This window comes from Pelobates fuscus, chromosome 4 (genome assembly GCF_036172605.1).
Source record: "Pelobates fuscus isolate aPelFus1 chromosome 4, aPelFus1.pri, whole genome shotgun sequence".
Lineage (NCBI taxonomy): Eukaryota > Metazoa > Chordata > Amphibia > Anura > Pelobatidae > Pelobates > Pelobates fuscus.
The window spans coordinates 355,912,722-355,930,154 of NC_086320.1; the positions used below are offsets into that span (position 1 = coordinate 355,912,722).

The following is a 17,433-nucleotide window of genomic DNA, read 5'->3' on the forward strand; positions in this document are numbered from 1 at the left end:
TTTAAACTATATCACGCAGGTCATAAGGAGACAATAGCTGTACTACTCCAGTGTCTTACTATTGTAGGAAATCATAATTTGTATGTACTGAGGGGGAAAAAATTAAATAAAATGAAAAGTAATAGTAAAATGGTTTACCGATTTTTGATTAAGTTCTTCACTCAACAATTCGTATTCCTTGGCCTTGTCTTCTACTTCCTGTGACTTCTGATCATAGTTGACAGCAAGTTCTTCCAGAGCCTGCAGTACTTCCTTAACTTCTTCTTTGGAAGCATCATTCTCGGCCTGTAGGCGGTTTAACTCAGCCTGCATATTATCTTGGTCCCGTCTTGTTGATGCCAGAAGCTAAAGTTAAATAAAATATATTGCATGAAGATGTGTAATATTAAGCCACATAAGTGCTTTAAAATATATACACTGGCGTTTTAGCAAGACATGATATACATAAAATGTATTTAAAGCTCAATATTAGTCCAAAGGGAATATGAATATTTAGCCTCTTACCAAGTCTATAACTCCTAGCTTCATTTGCACCTTTAATGTTAGAAACAACCGGTTGTGCATTATTGCACATGGTAAGAGCATGAAGTGTCCCTGTAAGGCAACATTAGCATCCAGAAATCCTTTGCAAATGTTAAAGGCATTATTCTTATAGGTTCAGCGTGCTTGACCATGCAACCTTTAAATTTTATATTTAAGTTTAGTTTCTTGTTCATACCTTGTTGCTATTGCCCACTTAAAGCTCTGTTACTTCTGACTATTTCATAAAGAATAATGTTCATGAAGTACTTATGCTGACTGCGTTAGAATTTCAACAAATTCCCACGCAATTAAGAAGTCAGACTGTTAAATGAATCTCAACCACTTCCTGTATTTTTTAGAAAGGTCTCTTTGAAAGCACACTTACCTCTTCCTGATCCAACATTTGTTGCTTCAGTTTTTCCACAAGCTGGCTCTGTTGATTAATTTCTTCATCCTAAACATAGGCAAAACAAAATGTTTTATTAACACAAAAAACACTTTCTAGCCTTCAAAAACAAAATAAATAAAAGTGTTCTCAGTTTTCGATTTGTGTTTAGGCATATGTACAAACAGAAAATAAAGACTACTAGCAGAGTTATTTATGAAAAGTTTGAATTTCAAGTGATTTTTAGGTTTAAGGCCAGAGTAATGAAACTGAAAATATAGCAGATTGAGAATTTTCTAAATTCAGCTTTTTTGTTAAATTTAAAATTCAATTAAAATTTACACTTTAATGAATAAATCTGGAAATGTTGAAATGGCAAAGCTATGTTTAAAAAAATGCAATTCACATGATTTTTACATTCCCAAAAAAATGCAAGAGGACTAAATGCCAAGTGAAAAAAATTATATAAACAGTGGGGAAAAATGGAAACATTTAAGTTAATATGAAAACCAAAAGACCTATATATCTGAAATACTATACTAAGCCTTTACACTCTATGGCAAATTGCTTTAAGCCTATTTTGCTGGTTTAAATAAAAAAAACCCAAAAAATAAACCTGGCATCTGCAAAAAAATTTTTTTTTTTTTTTTTTTTTTTTTTTTTTTTTTTAAATTCTGAACTAGTAATATGCAAATTTGCACAAAGAAAAAAAAAGGTTTGGCTTTTTAATACAAGAATGCACAACAAACATTACTTTTCGAGGCTGATGAGACAAGTAAAAACTTTATGGCTTGATAAATGGTGATTTTAAAGTACTTTCTTCATGTTTCTTACGGTCTCTATTCAATAAAAAATGGATCATTTATTTTTATTTTAAAAAAACCAAAAAGTTAGAGCGAAAAATGTCCACATAAACTACACAATGGTGCGCAACATGCAAATGAAAAATGCACCCAACTAACTTAAAATCTGCTTTAGAAATGTAATATTTAACAAAAAAGTACAACAGGAATGTCTGACAAAAGCCATGTTTATGAATAATGCAGGAAACAATTTAGAATGGAAATAGCCTTAATTCGATTTGAGATTTCCACCGTCCCAAGCTCCCCAACAAAGGTGGGGAGCTTGGGACGGGATAAGGGATCAATTCCTCCTAGACAGTCAGGGAAAGCTGGGAGACCGAGTCGGGCGTATCACTTTTAACCTATGTATGAGAGGCACTGCGCTAATTTACTAGCTTCCTAGGCACTGTTTACCAACCAAGGTGGTGAATGAAGAACTAGGAGCATTGTACTCGCTACTGACCAACCCAGGGCTGAGGATGGATAGATAGTGGGACGGGGTAATCGGATCTGACCTTAGCTAAAGGTATGCATGAGGTTAAATTAGCTCAGGATTTCAAGTGTGTCTATGGAGTGAAACTAACCCTCCCTCTCTCTAACTTCCCCCCTCCTCTTTCTCTCTTTTTCCCACCAATCCCTTTCAGTCTTAGCGGTCAAACAACCAAGGGTACTGATGACGACAAAGATTCTCACGGTACAACCTTAGCAGCTGAAGTATTAATTGATGCTAAACCCATAATGTAGCTTTTATATGTATATGGATCAGGCAATATAACGTATTTCTATGCAAGTGATTCATAACTACGTCAAGTTGCACTACGTCATATCATGCACCCTTGATATACCTGTACCATGTTAAAATTTGAGCATGCTGGCACCAGGGTGTTCAATGCCCGGCACATGAGATGCTTACTAATAGTCCCTTTGCCTTTTTATAACCGCTATGTTTAATTAACCACCATGGGATGGGGTTTGACGGAGGGAGCACAGGGAAATCTGGCCCAAGATAGCCATTTTAGTCCTCTTAATTAGGTTAAAAGATATGCAAGATGCAAAATCACAGTTTCAAGTGAGTCACTGGAGTGAAACACCTCCCACCCCCCTTAGATACCCCTTTTGTTTCTATGTAACCTTTCTATCTTAGCAGTTAACCAGAGTTGAGATACAAATTACACCTCCTTAGGAGGACAAAAGCAGGGGTGTGCATGGCACAAATCCTAAGATTGTAGTATTAAATGGAGCTACACCTAAAACACAGCTTTACCCGATATACCTACTACACGCACAATGACCACACACTGTAAAGTAAAAACACCTAAGCTAAATACCAACGTGTACTAAAAATTGTACCCTGCTATAACCTGCAATCATTGTTGTACCTTTTCCATGTAAAATATTGTGCTTGCTGGTACTAAATGTGTACGATATCTAGCACATGTGATACTTACTAACATGTACCTTGCTTTTCTGTAACCGCTATGCTTATTTTAACAAAGAATTCAATACAAAAAAATTATAAATTAAAAAAAAAAAATTATATTTGAGATTTAAGACTCAAAGCTATATTGCAAACATGTAAAATCCCACTTACTTTATCATCCAGTTGCTTGTACAGTTTAGTCACCTCTTCTTCGCATTTTCTTCGTTCTGCATCAGTGAAATTCGAAGCAAGAGTAACAGCTGGCTTATCATTAGCAACCACGTTATCCACCACAAAGGCGTCCATGTTCGCTTTTTCCTTGTCATATTGTTCTTCAACTGGTACAGTTTCTCCTGCAAAAGGCAATTACACAGGGGTTGTGGAATAAGTCACATTATTTAACTGGTAGTGTTAAATCAGACAAAAATGTTGCAGTGAGAATGTAGGAGACAAAAACAAATGTACACTGAGGAGCTGAATTATCTACAGTCCGTAATAAACGCTGCTGCTAGACTGATTTTCCTCTCTAGTCGTTTCTCTCACACCTCACCCCTCTGCCAGTCCTTACATTGGCTTCCTGTATGCTATAGGAGTCAATTCAAGGTACTAACTCACACCTATAAAGCACTGAACAACTCTAGCCCCTCTTATATCTCCTCACAGATCCATAGGTATGTCCCTTCTCGGTCTCTCCGCTCTGCCCGTGACCACCTCCTGTCTGTTGTCCGCACCCGTACGGCCAACTCGCGCTTGCAGGACTTCTCGCGGGCGGTTCCCTTTTCCCTTCCTATGGAATAGACTGCCTACCGCCATCAGACTCTCGCCTAGTCTTGCATCTTTTAAGAAGTGCCTTAAAACCCATCTCTTTAGGAAAGCTTATGGCCTCCAAGACTAACCCCTACCTCACATACCTGTCTCTTGCCCTCTCCTAAAGGGCAGCCCACCTTATTTGGATTACAAATTCATGTCCTAATGTGTTTTACACCCCACCTCCTCTAGACTGTAAGCTCATTTGAGCAGGGTCCTCTTCAACCTATTGTTCCTGTAAGTTTATTTGTAATTGTCCTATTTATTGTTAAATCCCCTCATAATATTGTAAAGCGCTACGGAATCTGTTGGCGCTATATAAATGGCAATAATAATAATAATAATAGGGGAGTGTACACTAATTTAATAGATATTCATTTTTGCCTTTTTTTTATTGTCAGTAAGGATGTGAAGAAAAAACAAAATAATCCACACATTTCTAGTTTAAAAACACCAAGGCACACTTCAGGGAAGCCCACCCTTTAGAGGTACAAATAGGGCTACAAAACACTTCAGTCGCTACACCGACCGAGATACAACAGACCACGTAGGGGCACGGGGCCTGACTAGACAGTACAAATTCTGAAGCAGACGGGGACTGGGCGGAAGGGGCCCACATGCTCACGGGCAAACACGCCACAAACGGGAGTTACACTTTAACAAGATCACGAATCTCATAGTAGAATGTCCTAGTGACCCTGCTCAAATTACTACAGAGGGACTGGGGGGGGGGGGCAGGTCAACAGGACAGAGGACATAGACCCTAGGCAGAACAACTGACAATACGAGATGCACACGCAGAGGGGGGGGGGGGGGGGGAGAGAAACACACCACCTGCTCCTGCCATATACACTAATAGACAGACAGCTCGTACACCACGACATACCAGCAACTACACTACCCCAGCCACATGAAAAAGGGAGGGAGGGTCCCAAGTGACTCCCACCCACAGATGAAGTATCAAGTAGGATGCCGTCACTCACACAGTTCAATCTATGTTGGGAAACAGCTCAGTTATGATAAATGTTACTGTTAATGTTTATATTGCTCTGCATAACTGTTTGGCGGATACAGTTACAAATACTAGTTGTACCCTCGCAAAGACACTGTTATCAGAAACCGATGGGTCGGCAGGAACATTATGGAGCACATTGTTGGAGAGAGAGCCCTGCTCCAAATTGCCCATGTCAAATGAATGCAATTGCCAACACATGCAAACTGCTGTACAATGTATGTTCCGCTTACAATACCAATGTTTGTAAACACATATGTAACAATAAACTGCTTTAATAACTAAACACCAAGGCTATCTAATAAGGCAGATGGCAATACATTATATTTCAGTAAGGATGTGCAGAGGTAATAAATATAAATGCATGCCAATGAGTACAATCCTTCTGCCACGTGTGCACACTCACCTTTACGCCACCTGTTAAGCTCATTTTCAAGCCACTGTATGGTGCTCCGCAAAGTCTTGGTTTTCTCTTTTTCTCTTTCATATTTCTTTTTCCATTGTTCAGCAGTAAGCTCTACATTCACACATACTGTATTCTTAATAGTCTTCGCTCTAAAAACAGAATATAGTGTATGATTAACAGCTTTTTAAAACCTTACTCTGGCATGTCACACGTCATGTGTCCTTAAGGGGTTAAAGCAACCTAAACTTCAATTTATTGCCTCTATAAAAGGATTCAGATAACAAACCTTTGCCCAAACATTAGTGTAGATTTTGTTTCAGCCTCATTGTAAGATGATGGTGAACAGCAAATCACAATAGTGGTTCTACAATTTCCTCCCAATGAGTCTTGGAGAATTCTGGTCATTTTACTGTCACGGTAAGGGATATACACCTAGAAAGACAAACACAAGTTCCTGTTAAACCTAAAATTAAAATATTAATAGACACCTCTGGTCTGTTTTAATGTTATCTAGAGAATATGTACTAACTAAAATAGGCAAAAACAATGAAAAAAAATGTAATTCTAACATTTGTTTTCACGTTTTATAGTGACTATACAGTAGCTCAACCAGGAGGCTTTTTCCCCTATATATGGGATATGTATTTAAACACCAAGCAGCAATTTTATTCATATAATTTTGACCAAGCAGCTATTTTATTCATATTCAATACCATAGCCATCCGTTAAAGAAACATTATAATCTCTTGAACAACTACAGCCTAATGTAGTTGTTCTGGTGAGTATAGTCCATCCCTGCATGCTTTTTTGCAGCAAACACGGTTTTATAGAAAAGGCTCCCTTGGGACACCTCCAGTGGCAGTCACTTTAGATGGCCACTTGAGGTGCTTCCTGGGTCAGTGCTGCACAACATGCAATGTCTCCACACTCTGTAAGGAGCCGCTGAACATTACCTATAGAGATGCACTGAGTCAATGCACCTCTGAGAAGATGCTGATTGGCCAGCGCAACATTTGCCTTGCATGCGCAATATCTTCCCAATGCATGATCTCAGCCAAGGTGCAGATCAGGGGCAGGGCCAGCACCGGTGAACACGTGCCCCGTTGGAATAAAAGGTACGTTTTCTACTTATTTAAGGAGGGCGAGAAAGCTAAATACGTTTTTTTAAACAATATAGGGTAAGGAATACACGTTTGTTCACTTGTCCTGCCCAAAACTACTTTTGCTCTTTTAAAGAGCATTAAACTCCATCTAAAGATTATACAGTTGCCAACACCGATGGGGAGAAAAAACTATTTTAAAATAGACTCCATGCCGAGGAATTGATTGGCAATAGAGAGTAGAGGAGACCCACAGGCTGTTCTTTAGCTCTCTATGCATAGCAACCACAGCACATGCACTGTGGTTGCTATGGCAATTCCCTAGCTCACACTGCTAGAGCTGGCTAGGGAGTATAGGAACAAAATTAACACTTTGGGCACCAACACAATTTAGGTGCATTTGATAAGGTTAGGTCTTATTCATGTTGTGCCCTGAATGTGTCTGGAGTGATGCATGGCTAATGACAGACTACATTGGTTAGTATCAATTGCATAAGCTGCGTTAGTGGATATCAGTTCTCTGCTAAAATTTAAATTAAAAGTCATAAAAAAAAAATCAAAGGAATGAAAATAGTCAAAATAGATAAAATAGATAAAAAATTTATTTTAAAAAATGACAATAAAAGCATGGAATAATTTCAAACTTACACTGCCTTCTGCGAGGGCTGAAATAACATTACCGAGGGACGACAAAGACTTGTTGATATTTTTAGCTTCATCCAGCACAGCTCCTTCAGCTCCAGTTTTGCTAACCTGAAAACCAAGAACAGTGTGTTACCTTCCAGTAAATTGTATGTCAGCTTAACCCAACACCCTTGTCATTCACCAAGCTGGTCAAAAGGTAAAACCTTACCAGACTAGTCATATCACAAGCAACAAGCCTTTTGGTTTCTTATTTGCATTTTACCCGTAGCAAGAAATGTTATGTGTGAGGAGAAATAGTAAAAGCAGCGGAACAGGTGTAAAGTGCCATTATGGAAGTATGAATACAAATGTGGATGGAGGTTCAATGTAAGTGCATGAATGCAGTGTCATTGCGGATTTACCCTCATACATCACCTGTCCCTGCATTTTTTCTATCTCATGAAAGTGACATGTCGCTGCCTTGTTTATGCCACCAACCCCACTTCCTCTAAATGTTACTGAGTTCTACCCCTGCCAACTTCCCTCCTACCTGGCTGACCCAGTTAACCTACAGTTCTCTCATCAGGGCTTAATTGCCACTTGTGCTTTGTAAAAAAAGGGTGGAAAATCTTAACACTTTACGCAGCATAAACTTTATTGTTCCAAAGCAGATGGCAGACAATAGTCAGGGACCAATTCTAGAGTTTATGCATGAACACACTCCCATATGTTCAGATACTGCTGTCCAGACAGAAACCCAGACACTGGGTTTTTGCTTTGTTTTGTCCATATGGGGGACAATTTTACTAAAAACTGCTCATTATCTAGCAATGTCACAAGACCACAAATAGATTGTGTTCCATTGACAGAAGTGCAACAGAGTTTCTTGCTGAAGATGTAGAAAAGAAACAAAATATGCTTAGAGGCCTTGTAAGTGTTCCACTATAAAAGCATCCATTGTGTGAGCCATAACATTAACTAAAAGAGCCAAGAGTAGATTTTGCAGCTCTACAGCATTAAATGGATGGCATGACTTACTGAGAACACAAATCTATAATGTTATACTAATTTAAACAAGTATATTGCATTGCAGAATAAGACATACAATGCATGTGTTGTGCTGGTGATTGCAGCAGTAATAGACAAGTAAAACATCTCACCTTCTCACTACCTGCCAAATCAACCAGGTAAAGTTTCCCACTCAGTTTCTGCTCTGTTTGAGTATTTTCTTGTTTGACATTAATTAAAAATATGCTGTGACTTCGAGAGCTGTGTTCATTCATGTCTGTAAAGTAAAAGCGGAGTCATGCAAGTTTTCGGATATATACATTGTAGCTCCCTATACAAGTCTCATACATCATACAAGCAGTCTAGATGTGTAGCAGATAACATTTCAAAACGTCTTGAGACTGTTTGAGAAAAAGGTAACCAAGAGATAACTCTAAAGTGGTTGAAAATTTGTGTCATGCCAAAGCGTGAGTGGTCATTTGATATGTAATATGAATTGTTTTTGTACATGTTGGGATAACATTTATTGATCTAACACCAGGCCTGTGCCATTAAATGTAATTACTAGATAACCAACACTGGACATAGGGCGTCATAAAAAGTATTGGTGCATATGCTCTGACCTTGGGTTATTCAAGAGACAACATCATGTAAGAAAATATATTAAGAGAAGGCCCAATATGAATATATATTCAGATTGCCCAGGTTATATCCATTTGTTTGGTACCAAACATGCCCAGCGGAATGTGTGCCTGTCATGGCAAACGAGAATGGGCACTTTCCAAGGAGTTAAAGTTAGCATGTTTGATCTATAAAAACTCATAAGAATTGGAGAAATATGATAACAATTAAAGCAGTATACTGTAAATGGCACATTTTGGGAAGCCTATTGTGTCTTCAGGTAAATCTACACTAGTGCCCTGGACAATAAACTGCCAGGCCAAACACCCCTGATCCACCCAGGGCTCTGGTCACTAAGAAACAACTAGTTTGAGCTATATAAATCAGAATGTTGGATAATCCAAAGGGAGATTTCTTTTTAACAACTGCTTGGAGACCTGTAACATCGGAATCTCCCAAAAGAATTATATACAAGGGGTTAAATATATGTAAGGACTTCTTGTGTTTTCTCCTATTTTATGGACTGTTTTGCAATTTGTTATCTTTGTTTCTGTATTTTTGTACCAAGCACTGTGAATCCTTTGTCAGATTAAATGTGTACTTAATCAGCTTGTGTCTGTTCTCTATGAGCTCACTCTCCTGAGGAAAGCTCAGGTAAACACGTTACTAAAAGAGTTAATTATATATGTCTGATCAGTAAAGTAAGGTTATGATACTTTAATTCTACTGTGGTGTGGGGTAACCCAAGACGCCCAGATAAAGTCTTGGCTGTGGCAGTAAATTGTGTATAGGGTGTTAGTGTAGAAGGGATTGCAAGGGTTAATTTAGTGGTTGCTGGGACTAGCAACAGTTAAACAGGGGTCTGGTGTCACTAACCCTTTCACTTCCACACTCTCCTCACTGTCTCAGCTGGGACAATAGCCCACGTTCGTGACAATTATGTTTGTCAGGCTGATTTAGCCTTACAATAGATGGAGAGCCATAGACCAACAAGGGTGTAGGAGGCATGCCAATTAAACATTGTTTTTTCCAACCTTTTAACATAAGCTAGTAAGTGTTCATTAAAAATAAATAAATACATTTAAAAAAAAAAAAAAAAAAGGGGTCCATGAATGCACAATTGGATATTTTTATACTGAAAGGTCTCAGACTATATATCAGAGACTGGCTATGAGGAGCTTCTCCATTAAGGAAAGAGTTGCAAGTTGGCAGTATGTAGTGTACTTTATATAATGTGTGTAATCCGTTTATATAGTGAACGGTAGATCTGTATATCCTGGACCAATATAGACACTGTGTATTAGCCCTTAGACCTACTTGTTACAGCCACATGTCGGTTGGATTTTCCTTCATCTATGGTATCCATGACTTCATCGGGACTACACACAAAGCGCTCAGTACAACCCTAGAAGGAAAAAATAAAAAAATATTTATTTTTTTTTAAAGAAATGGAATGAATAAAAGAAAATATACAGGTTTTAAAAACAGAACCTAGGCCAACGAGCTAAACACTCACCTTTACATAAGGAACTCTGTTTTTATCTTCATGAACAGAAAGGTTTGTTTTTGACACTGGAAGGAAAGTAATCACAAAATGAGGATTTATCGAAGTAATGTCATGAAATTACAAATCCTAGGTTATGTAAGCAATCGCTATAGAGACAGGTTTTCATTGCAAAATAGGAAATTTTCAGAACATGTAATATTTGATGTGAAACAGACTAATGGAGCGCAACATATTGTTTTTGTTTTTTAAATAAACACAAGGTAACCCATATTTTTAGTTATAGAAGTAGAAAAAAAAACGTGACTTTTTTTTTATATAATTACTAACAAAATTAAAGTCTTAGAACCACCAGAAAACAAGTTTCTAATAATAAATATCTAAAAATCTATGTGACGGGTGAAGGCTGTTTTGTTTGCTCCCAGGAAGAGATAAGTATGGAGCTGGAGATTTTTTATTATTTATTCACCATTCATAAATAAATAAAATACTTCTCATTTATGTGATCGATTGGCATCCTGTGATATAAAGCAGAAGGGAATGTTGTCTAGACAGAAATAGCAGGACTCGGAATTTAGCATTTGGACTCATTCTGCGTGTTTGGAAGCAAGTCAGAGTAGTTAATAGCCAAGAATGAAGTCATTGTTTAACCCAGGGGTAGGCAATCTTTGGCACTCCAGATGTTGTGGACTACATCTCCCATAATGCTATAACAGCCATAATGCTGACAAAGCATCAGGTAAAATGAAGTCTGCAACATCTGGCGTGCTGAAGCTTGCCTAGCCCTGGGTTAACCTTATAAAGGGGAACTCCTATTTAATAAACTTTGCTCTTATATGAAAAAACATTTTGTAATTTTCACACAAACACGAGCCACTTCACTTCAGAAACAAGTTTGTGCCCACTACTCAAAAGAAGACAATTAAATGTAGTTAAAATTAATACACACCATCCAATAAGTCCCTTATCTTGTCCAAATAGATTTCAAAGTATGACACCTGGAAGAGAATAAAATCTTGTGTAAATACATAACAATTATAGTTTACCATTAGCTACTCAGACGTAATTGTGTTTTATTGTTCTATAGCCTAAGATAGGACCTTATAACTGTGTCATGGGTTTTATTGCAACACATGACAATGTTTTGACAATCTCCATAAAGATAATGCTATGCTTTCGTGTTTTGACTCACAATACAAAGTCTGTATTGTATTGATTTACACATGGCTCTGAACAATTTGGAATAAACATCACATTCTGTAACCGAATGGACCAACTCCAGTAACGTAGTACCAAAATATGCTGGGGTGACTAGATGAATAATGAATAACGATTACAAATTATATTAAACAACACCCCATGTAATGTGATTTTTTGCATGAAATTATACTTCCAGTTCTTCTAGATACATACTTTTCAGCCAATCCCTTGTCTTCACCCAGTTTTCTAGGGGATTCAGTCTTAGCAGACATTATTATAATTCAGTCTTACCAGGCATTGTTATTTATTTTATATAGCATAAGCAGATAATCTAGGGCAGTACAAGAATGTTAAATAAGATTCTGTTTAACAGGCAATATATAAGATTTACCATAACACGGACAGAAGTCCCTGCTCTTTAATTCACCACTTGATATGTTACCTTTATATGGAATTCCAAATTTTCATCCATAGAGTAAATATAGTTAAATATATCTTGCACTATCCTGGGAATAATTCCCATCCCATCTGTATCATGGAGTTTTCCCTGTTTGGAATAGAAATAAGATGTAATTTGCTGAGTTGTTGAGTTGTTGAAATGAGATAAGATTATATAACATTACAATAGAAAAACAATCTTACCTCCATTGTATGGGTCTTCCCAGAGGAGGTCTGTCCATAAGCAAATATTGTGCCGTTGTACCCTTCAAGCACATCTACAATAAATTAGATGGAGCGTACTTTTAATGACTAGCTTTTTAGTCAATATATCACATTTGATTTAACAGAGTCTTATTACACGTCACAGAAGTTATTTTTAACATTAGAGTGTTCCTTAGTAGAGTTAGATTATCAGCCCACACAGGAGATGTATTGGGAACCTACTGGGCATACGCAATAACTGCCATGCTCAGCCAGACACTTCCCATAGAAAAACACTAAAGACAATGCTTTTACAGCGTTTGGTGGCAGCATGCAGAACACAAAGTCTTTCAATTATTTAAAGTCTTCACAAGGAAGTGCCTGAGGTGCAGTTGTGGCAAAAAGATAAATATTGTTATTTCCCTGAAACCGGAATGCTTTCTGTACGTTTCCACACAAATGGGCCAGTGTATTCACTAAAACTACCTAACTACAGCTAATTTTAAAGGAACACTTTAGTCACCTAAATTACTTTAGCTAAATAAAGCAGTTTTAGTGTATTGATCATTCCCCTGCAATTTCACTGCTCAATTCACTGTCATTTAGGAGTTTAATCACTTTGTTTCTGTTTATGCAGCCCTAGCCACACCTCCCCTGGCTATGATTGACAGAGCCTGCATGGAAAAAAAAAAAAAACTGGTTTCACTTTCAAACAGATGTAATTTGCCTTAAATAATTGTATCTCAATCTCTAAATTGAACTTTAATCACATACAGGAGGCTCTTGTAGGGTCTAGCAAGCTATTAACATAGCAAGGGATAAGAAAATCTTAAACAAACAGAACTTGCAATAAAGAAAGCTAAATAGGGCTCTCTATACAGGAAGTGTTTATGGAAGGCTGTGCAAGTCACATGCTGGGAGGTGTGACTAGGGTTCATAAACAAAGGGATTTAACTCCTAAATGGCAGGATTGAGCAGTGAGGCTGCAGGGGCATGTTCTATACACCAAAACTGCTTCATTAAGCTAAAGTTGTTCAGGTGACTATAGTGTCCCTTTAAGATGAAGTGGTTTTGGTACGTAAGGTGTCCCTTGAAGATACATTTATTTTTATTTTTTTAAATAGACTTGTTACAAAGATAATTATGCATACAAAAATAAATTACATGTAAAATGCATTTTAACCTAGAAGGTAGGTAGAGGTTTACCTTTAACTATTGCTTTTGCGCAAGCATTGTAAACTTGTTCTTGAGATGTGTTAGACTGAAAGACACGGTCAAAGGCATATGGCTTGGACTGAAAACAAGAAAGAAAAAACAAAATTAGAGAGTGAGATGTACATTAACAAACCATGGCAAATTCTAAAATTAGTGAAAGCTAAATGTACCCTGCCTGGTTAAATGCAATGATGTGACTATTAGACATTTTTATATACACAGTCCTTACAAAGGCTCATAATAGAATAGCTTAAACTTGTTCAACAGAACATCAACTAATGCAGTATAACATCTCTTTCTTACTTACATGGTTCACAATGTGATCCACTGATATCTAACGTTTGAAAGGAAATAAAATGACTGGTGAGCGGCTTCTGACATAGGAGGAACAAAGCCTATCAGCTTGGGCAAATGTAAGTGAAGTACTAAATAGTAATGCAATATATTTTACACAATAACAACGTCAGCTTGGATTCCTTGCACCTCAAATTAAAAACTATTTATTACGCTTGTGTTTTTACAACTTCTACATAGAATCCACATTAAATCATTTGAAAATAATCCCAGCATTTGTATTCCCGATTTATTTTACCCCAAATAACTAGCACTGCAATAATGCTATAAAACATACCACACATACTCGAAAACGGGATAAATCTCAATGTATCCTTCCTGGAAAAATATTTTATAAATAAATAATACGTCTGCATCAAATAGAAGCAATGTGGTTTTCTAGGGACCGGCAGAATGCATTCCACTGAGACCATATCCACAGCTGATGTGTTGAAATGAACGGAAATCCCCAATAACTTCATGCACACATAGCTTAGATGGGTGGACCATGGCTGAATATGGAACACACCAAAATAACAGCAGACACCCCAGAGAAATCAAATGGCTCTCTTATAAAAGGCTTAGTAAACGCTAAAGTAAGACAATGAATTCCAGAAAGGTATATACGGTAGATGGGCGTGCTAAAACACAAGGGAAGCCTTAGAGGATAATGGTTCAAGCTGAAGGATGATGTGGGGGAAGTCTTCACAATCTCAGTAAAACAAAAAATCCCCAAGTGCTGAAGCAGACCAAAACCAACAACATAACTTAAAAGTGTATTTGCTTCTACTTGTGGCAAAAGTAGGTCTACAGTGCTCAATAGTTTTGTTTAGTTTTTTTTTTTTTAAATCTATTTTTATTATGCTGTTCACTGGTGTTGCTGCCATTTCTTGTATACTCTTAATATATGTAAACAAATTAATGGAATTCTGAAGACTACTGTTCTCAGTAGCTCTGCCAGCATTCAAAAGACAAGTAAAAAGCAAATCTAATTTTCCAAGCTGGACAAATGCTCAGCTATAATTACACAATTATTTATGGTCTAGCATGCCATGTTCCATAACACTCTTTTTCTGCCTATGCATGGACTGCAATGAAGTTTCATCACCATCATGCTTTCGGTTCTCTGAAAACCAAAATATCTAGCTTGATAGGGGAGTTAGTGTAAAGATTTAACTTGAGTATATTTAACTCTACTGGTGCGATCACAGTATTCAGTTCTAAATCTTCCAAAATACATGAGATCAGTTCATATAATGAGAACTTCTGAACACACCTGGACAATCTGTTGCTTTACCAGTGTTTGACATAATGTAAATTAGCCCATCACTTGCAGCTTATCAACTTTGTCTGTTGGACAGAGGTGTCTGCATTAGTTAAGCAGCAGGCAAGTTGCCAGGTTATACTACTCAAATACAGAAAACAGAGGGATGGCACCCGATGAGTCAAAAGATCATGAAACTACAAAGAGCTGTAGCGCGTATGATGCTTTGTGTCCCTTTAAATTGCCAAATGCTTAGCTTTAAACATGAACCCCATCACTTGATTGCTGGTTTAAAGGAGAGAGAAAGATCAATCAACAATGGCATAACAAAAAGATCAATTCTCACACATTTGTTTTCATAGGTATCTAGCTACTGTGGATTATATTTCCTATAACGCAATCAAAGACATTTGAGAAACACCCAGGGAAGCTGGAGTGCCAAAGGCTAGCCATCTTGTGTTTCTATGTTCAGAATCAAAGCACAGCCTTTGTATGCCAAAACATAAATGTGTGCCTAAGGGGCAGGTTTGCACTGCATAAACTGCAAAAGCAGTATCCATAACATTGTTAACATTATAAAAACTCTAAACTGGGAATATAAAAAAGAAAAAAAATGAGGGGGGGGGAAACTATTTTATCGAGAGTTTCCTTATATAACAATTAATGTATTATTTCAACAATCCAACAAAAATTGGGAGGGGGGATGACACAAACACCCCCGCCATGGTTCTTCAGTTATCCAAATAAGCGTAGTCTGTGTCAAAGCAGACTTCACTGTAAGGTTCATTCATGTTAAAAGCGCAAAATACTTTCAAATCCATTTGAAAGTGTTAAAGGGTTACTCCAAGCCCCATAAACACTTCAACTCCCTGAAGTAGCTATGGTGCAAGGAACAGGTCTTTGCAGAATTTCACCTTGTCTCGATTCAAGGCTTGCGGGAAACTTTTTTTTTTTTTTTTTAATTTGTCACATTTTTATTGATAGATTATAAAAGGACAAACATATCACATAGCCGAGCAAAATGCCGAGGACAAAAAAGAAGTAATTTTAACCTGGAAATAACATACAATACTATTACAGAAAACATCTTAGACATAAAATATAAATTGCCTTATTAAATTCAATAATAGCTGAAAATAGCCACGTCTACACAAAAAGATAGAGATGGGCCATGGCTAACAATCAAGACACACATCCAATTGGTCTTACATAGGAGAGGGGAAAAAAAAAAAAGTAAAGTAAAATTGCCCAAAAACAAAGTTGTTATAGTATCTACTAAAAGGTCAGAGAGATTATGTGAAACTATCCTAATCTTGCTTTCATACCAAGTATGCAGAAATTGATATGCCTAGTACCCGAATTCCGTCCCATTACCAGTCGGTGATATCTACAATAAACTTGGAATAGAACTCACAAAGTCCCTCATTAGGGAGGTTATTACTTAAGAGTAAACCCTTCTCCATCTCAAGTTGGTATAATAGTTGTGCTTTAAGTTGGCCTTTTTTGGGGATATCTAATTTTTCCAAAATCTAGCAATTAGAATTTTAGTTGCCATTAAACAATGAACCAAAATCAATTCCAAATTACCATGTATTTCCAAGCCAAAAAGGTGGAGTAGTGCAAAATCCGCTTTAAACTCAGGGCGTATACCTCCAATTCTAAAAATGAGGTCAAATATAATAATCCAAAAAGGTTTAATTCTGGGACAAGTCCACCAAATATGGAGTAAAGTCCCTTCAGAGTGGAAGCATCGCCAACAGTTTGGGGGATTAGATATGGATATTTTAGAAAGTCTTACAGGGACCAAATACCATCTAAACAAAATTTTTGTAAAAGTCTCAAGAATATTCAGGTTGTGTATATGTTTCCTAGTCAGCATAAATGCTTTACACCAATTATTGTAAGGAATGGAGATACCCAAGTCTTCTTCCTATTTAGTTAGAGCATTAGGTATATCCGGGACCCCCGTAAGTTTTATCAAATCTATCGCAAGAGAGAACACCTTCTTTACATCTTTACATCTTCCTGAACAGATTGCCCTTATCAACAGCCAAAGAGATGATATGGTCTTTAAGAAAACTCTTAAGACGTAGATAGTTAAATATCTCCTTAGAGGGTAAGTCGAACTCCGTCCTGAGAGTTTCATAACTTTTCATATGCTGACCTTCAAAGAGATCTTTTTATCTTATAGGAACAGTTTTTTATACCAGTGCCTTGCGGGAAACTTCGCCCTAGCATTACTTATAAAAATTAAAGTCTACTAACTCAAGCACTGAAAGGTGTGAAAACATGGATGGAACAGATTAATATTAGATATACTGCTAGTGGGAGCTGGACTGCTCGAAAATGTTTTTTCAAAGGAAAAGGGGACAGCACCACCATCCTAATTTCTCCATAACCACCACATTGGCATGCAGTAGTAATGGCACCTAGACTGACCCATTTAAAAGAGGAGAAAGAATAGCATGATTTCGTTTTTTATTTCGCTCTCCATGCTGAATGATTTGTGCAAAAAGGAAAGAAAATAA

General features: G+C 37.2%; 1 protein-coding gene across 1 annotated transcript in view; it reads right to left on the reverse strand.

Moving 5' to 3' along the window:
• Nucleotides 1-17,433, reverse strand: part of KIF5B (kinesin family member 5B) — a 47,409-nt gene that overhangs the window by 10,207 nt on the left and 19,769 nt on the right. Inside the window, exons 2-14 of the mRNA XM_063452617.1 lie at nt 13,300-13,387; nt 12,094-12,167; nt 11,894-11,998; nt 11,201-11,249; nt 10,264-10,319; nt 10,065-10,152; nt 8,279-8,403; nt 7,143-7,247; nt 5,681-5,826; nt 5,395-5,543; nt 3,341-3,522; nt 908-976; nt 139-345 (exon numbers count right to left, since the gene is read on the reverse strand). Coding sequence (XP_063308687.1) covers nt 139-345; nt 908-976; nt 3,341-3,522; nt 5,395-5,543; nt 5,681-5,826; nt 7,143-7,247; nt 8,279-8,403; nt 10,065-10,152; nt 10,264-10,319; nt 11,201-11,249; nt 11,894-11,998; nt 12,094-12,167; nt 13,300-13,387 — 1,443 coding nt within the window. The remainder of the gene's footprint in view (nt 1-138; nt 346-907; nt 977-3,340; nt 3,523-5,394; nt 5,544-5,680; nt 5,827-7,142; nt 7,248-8,278; nt 8,404-10,064; nt 10,153-10,263; nt 10,320-11,200; nt 11,250-11,893; nt 11,999-12,093; nt 12,168-13,299; nt 13,388-17,433) is intronic.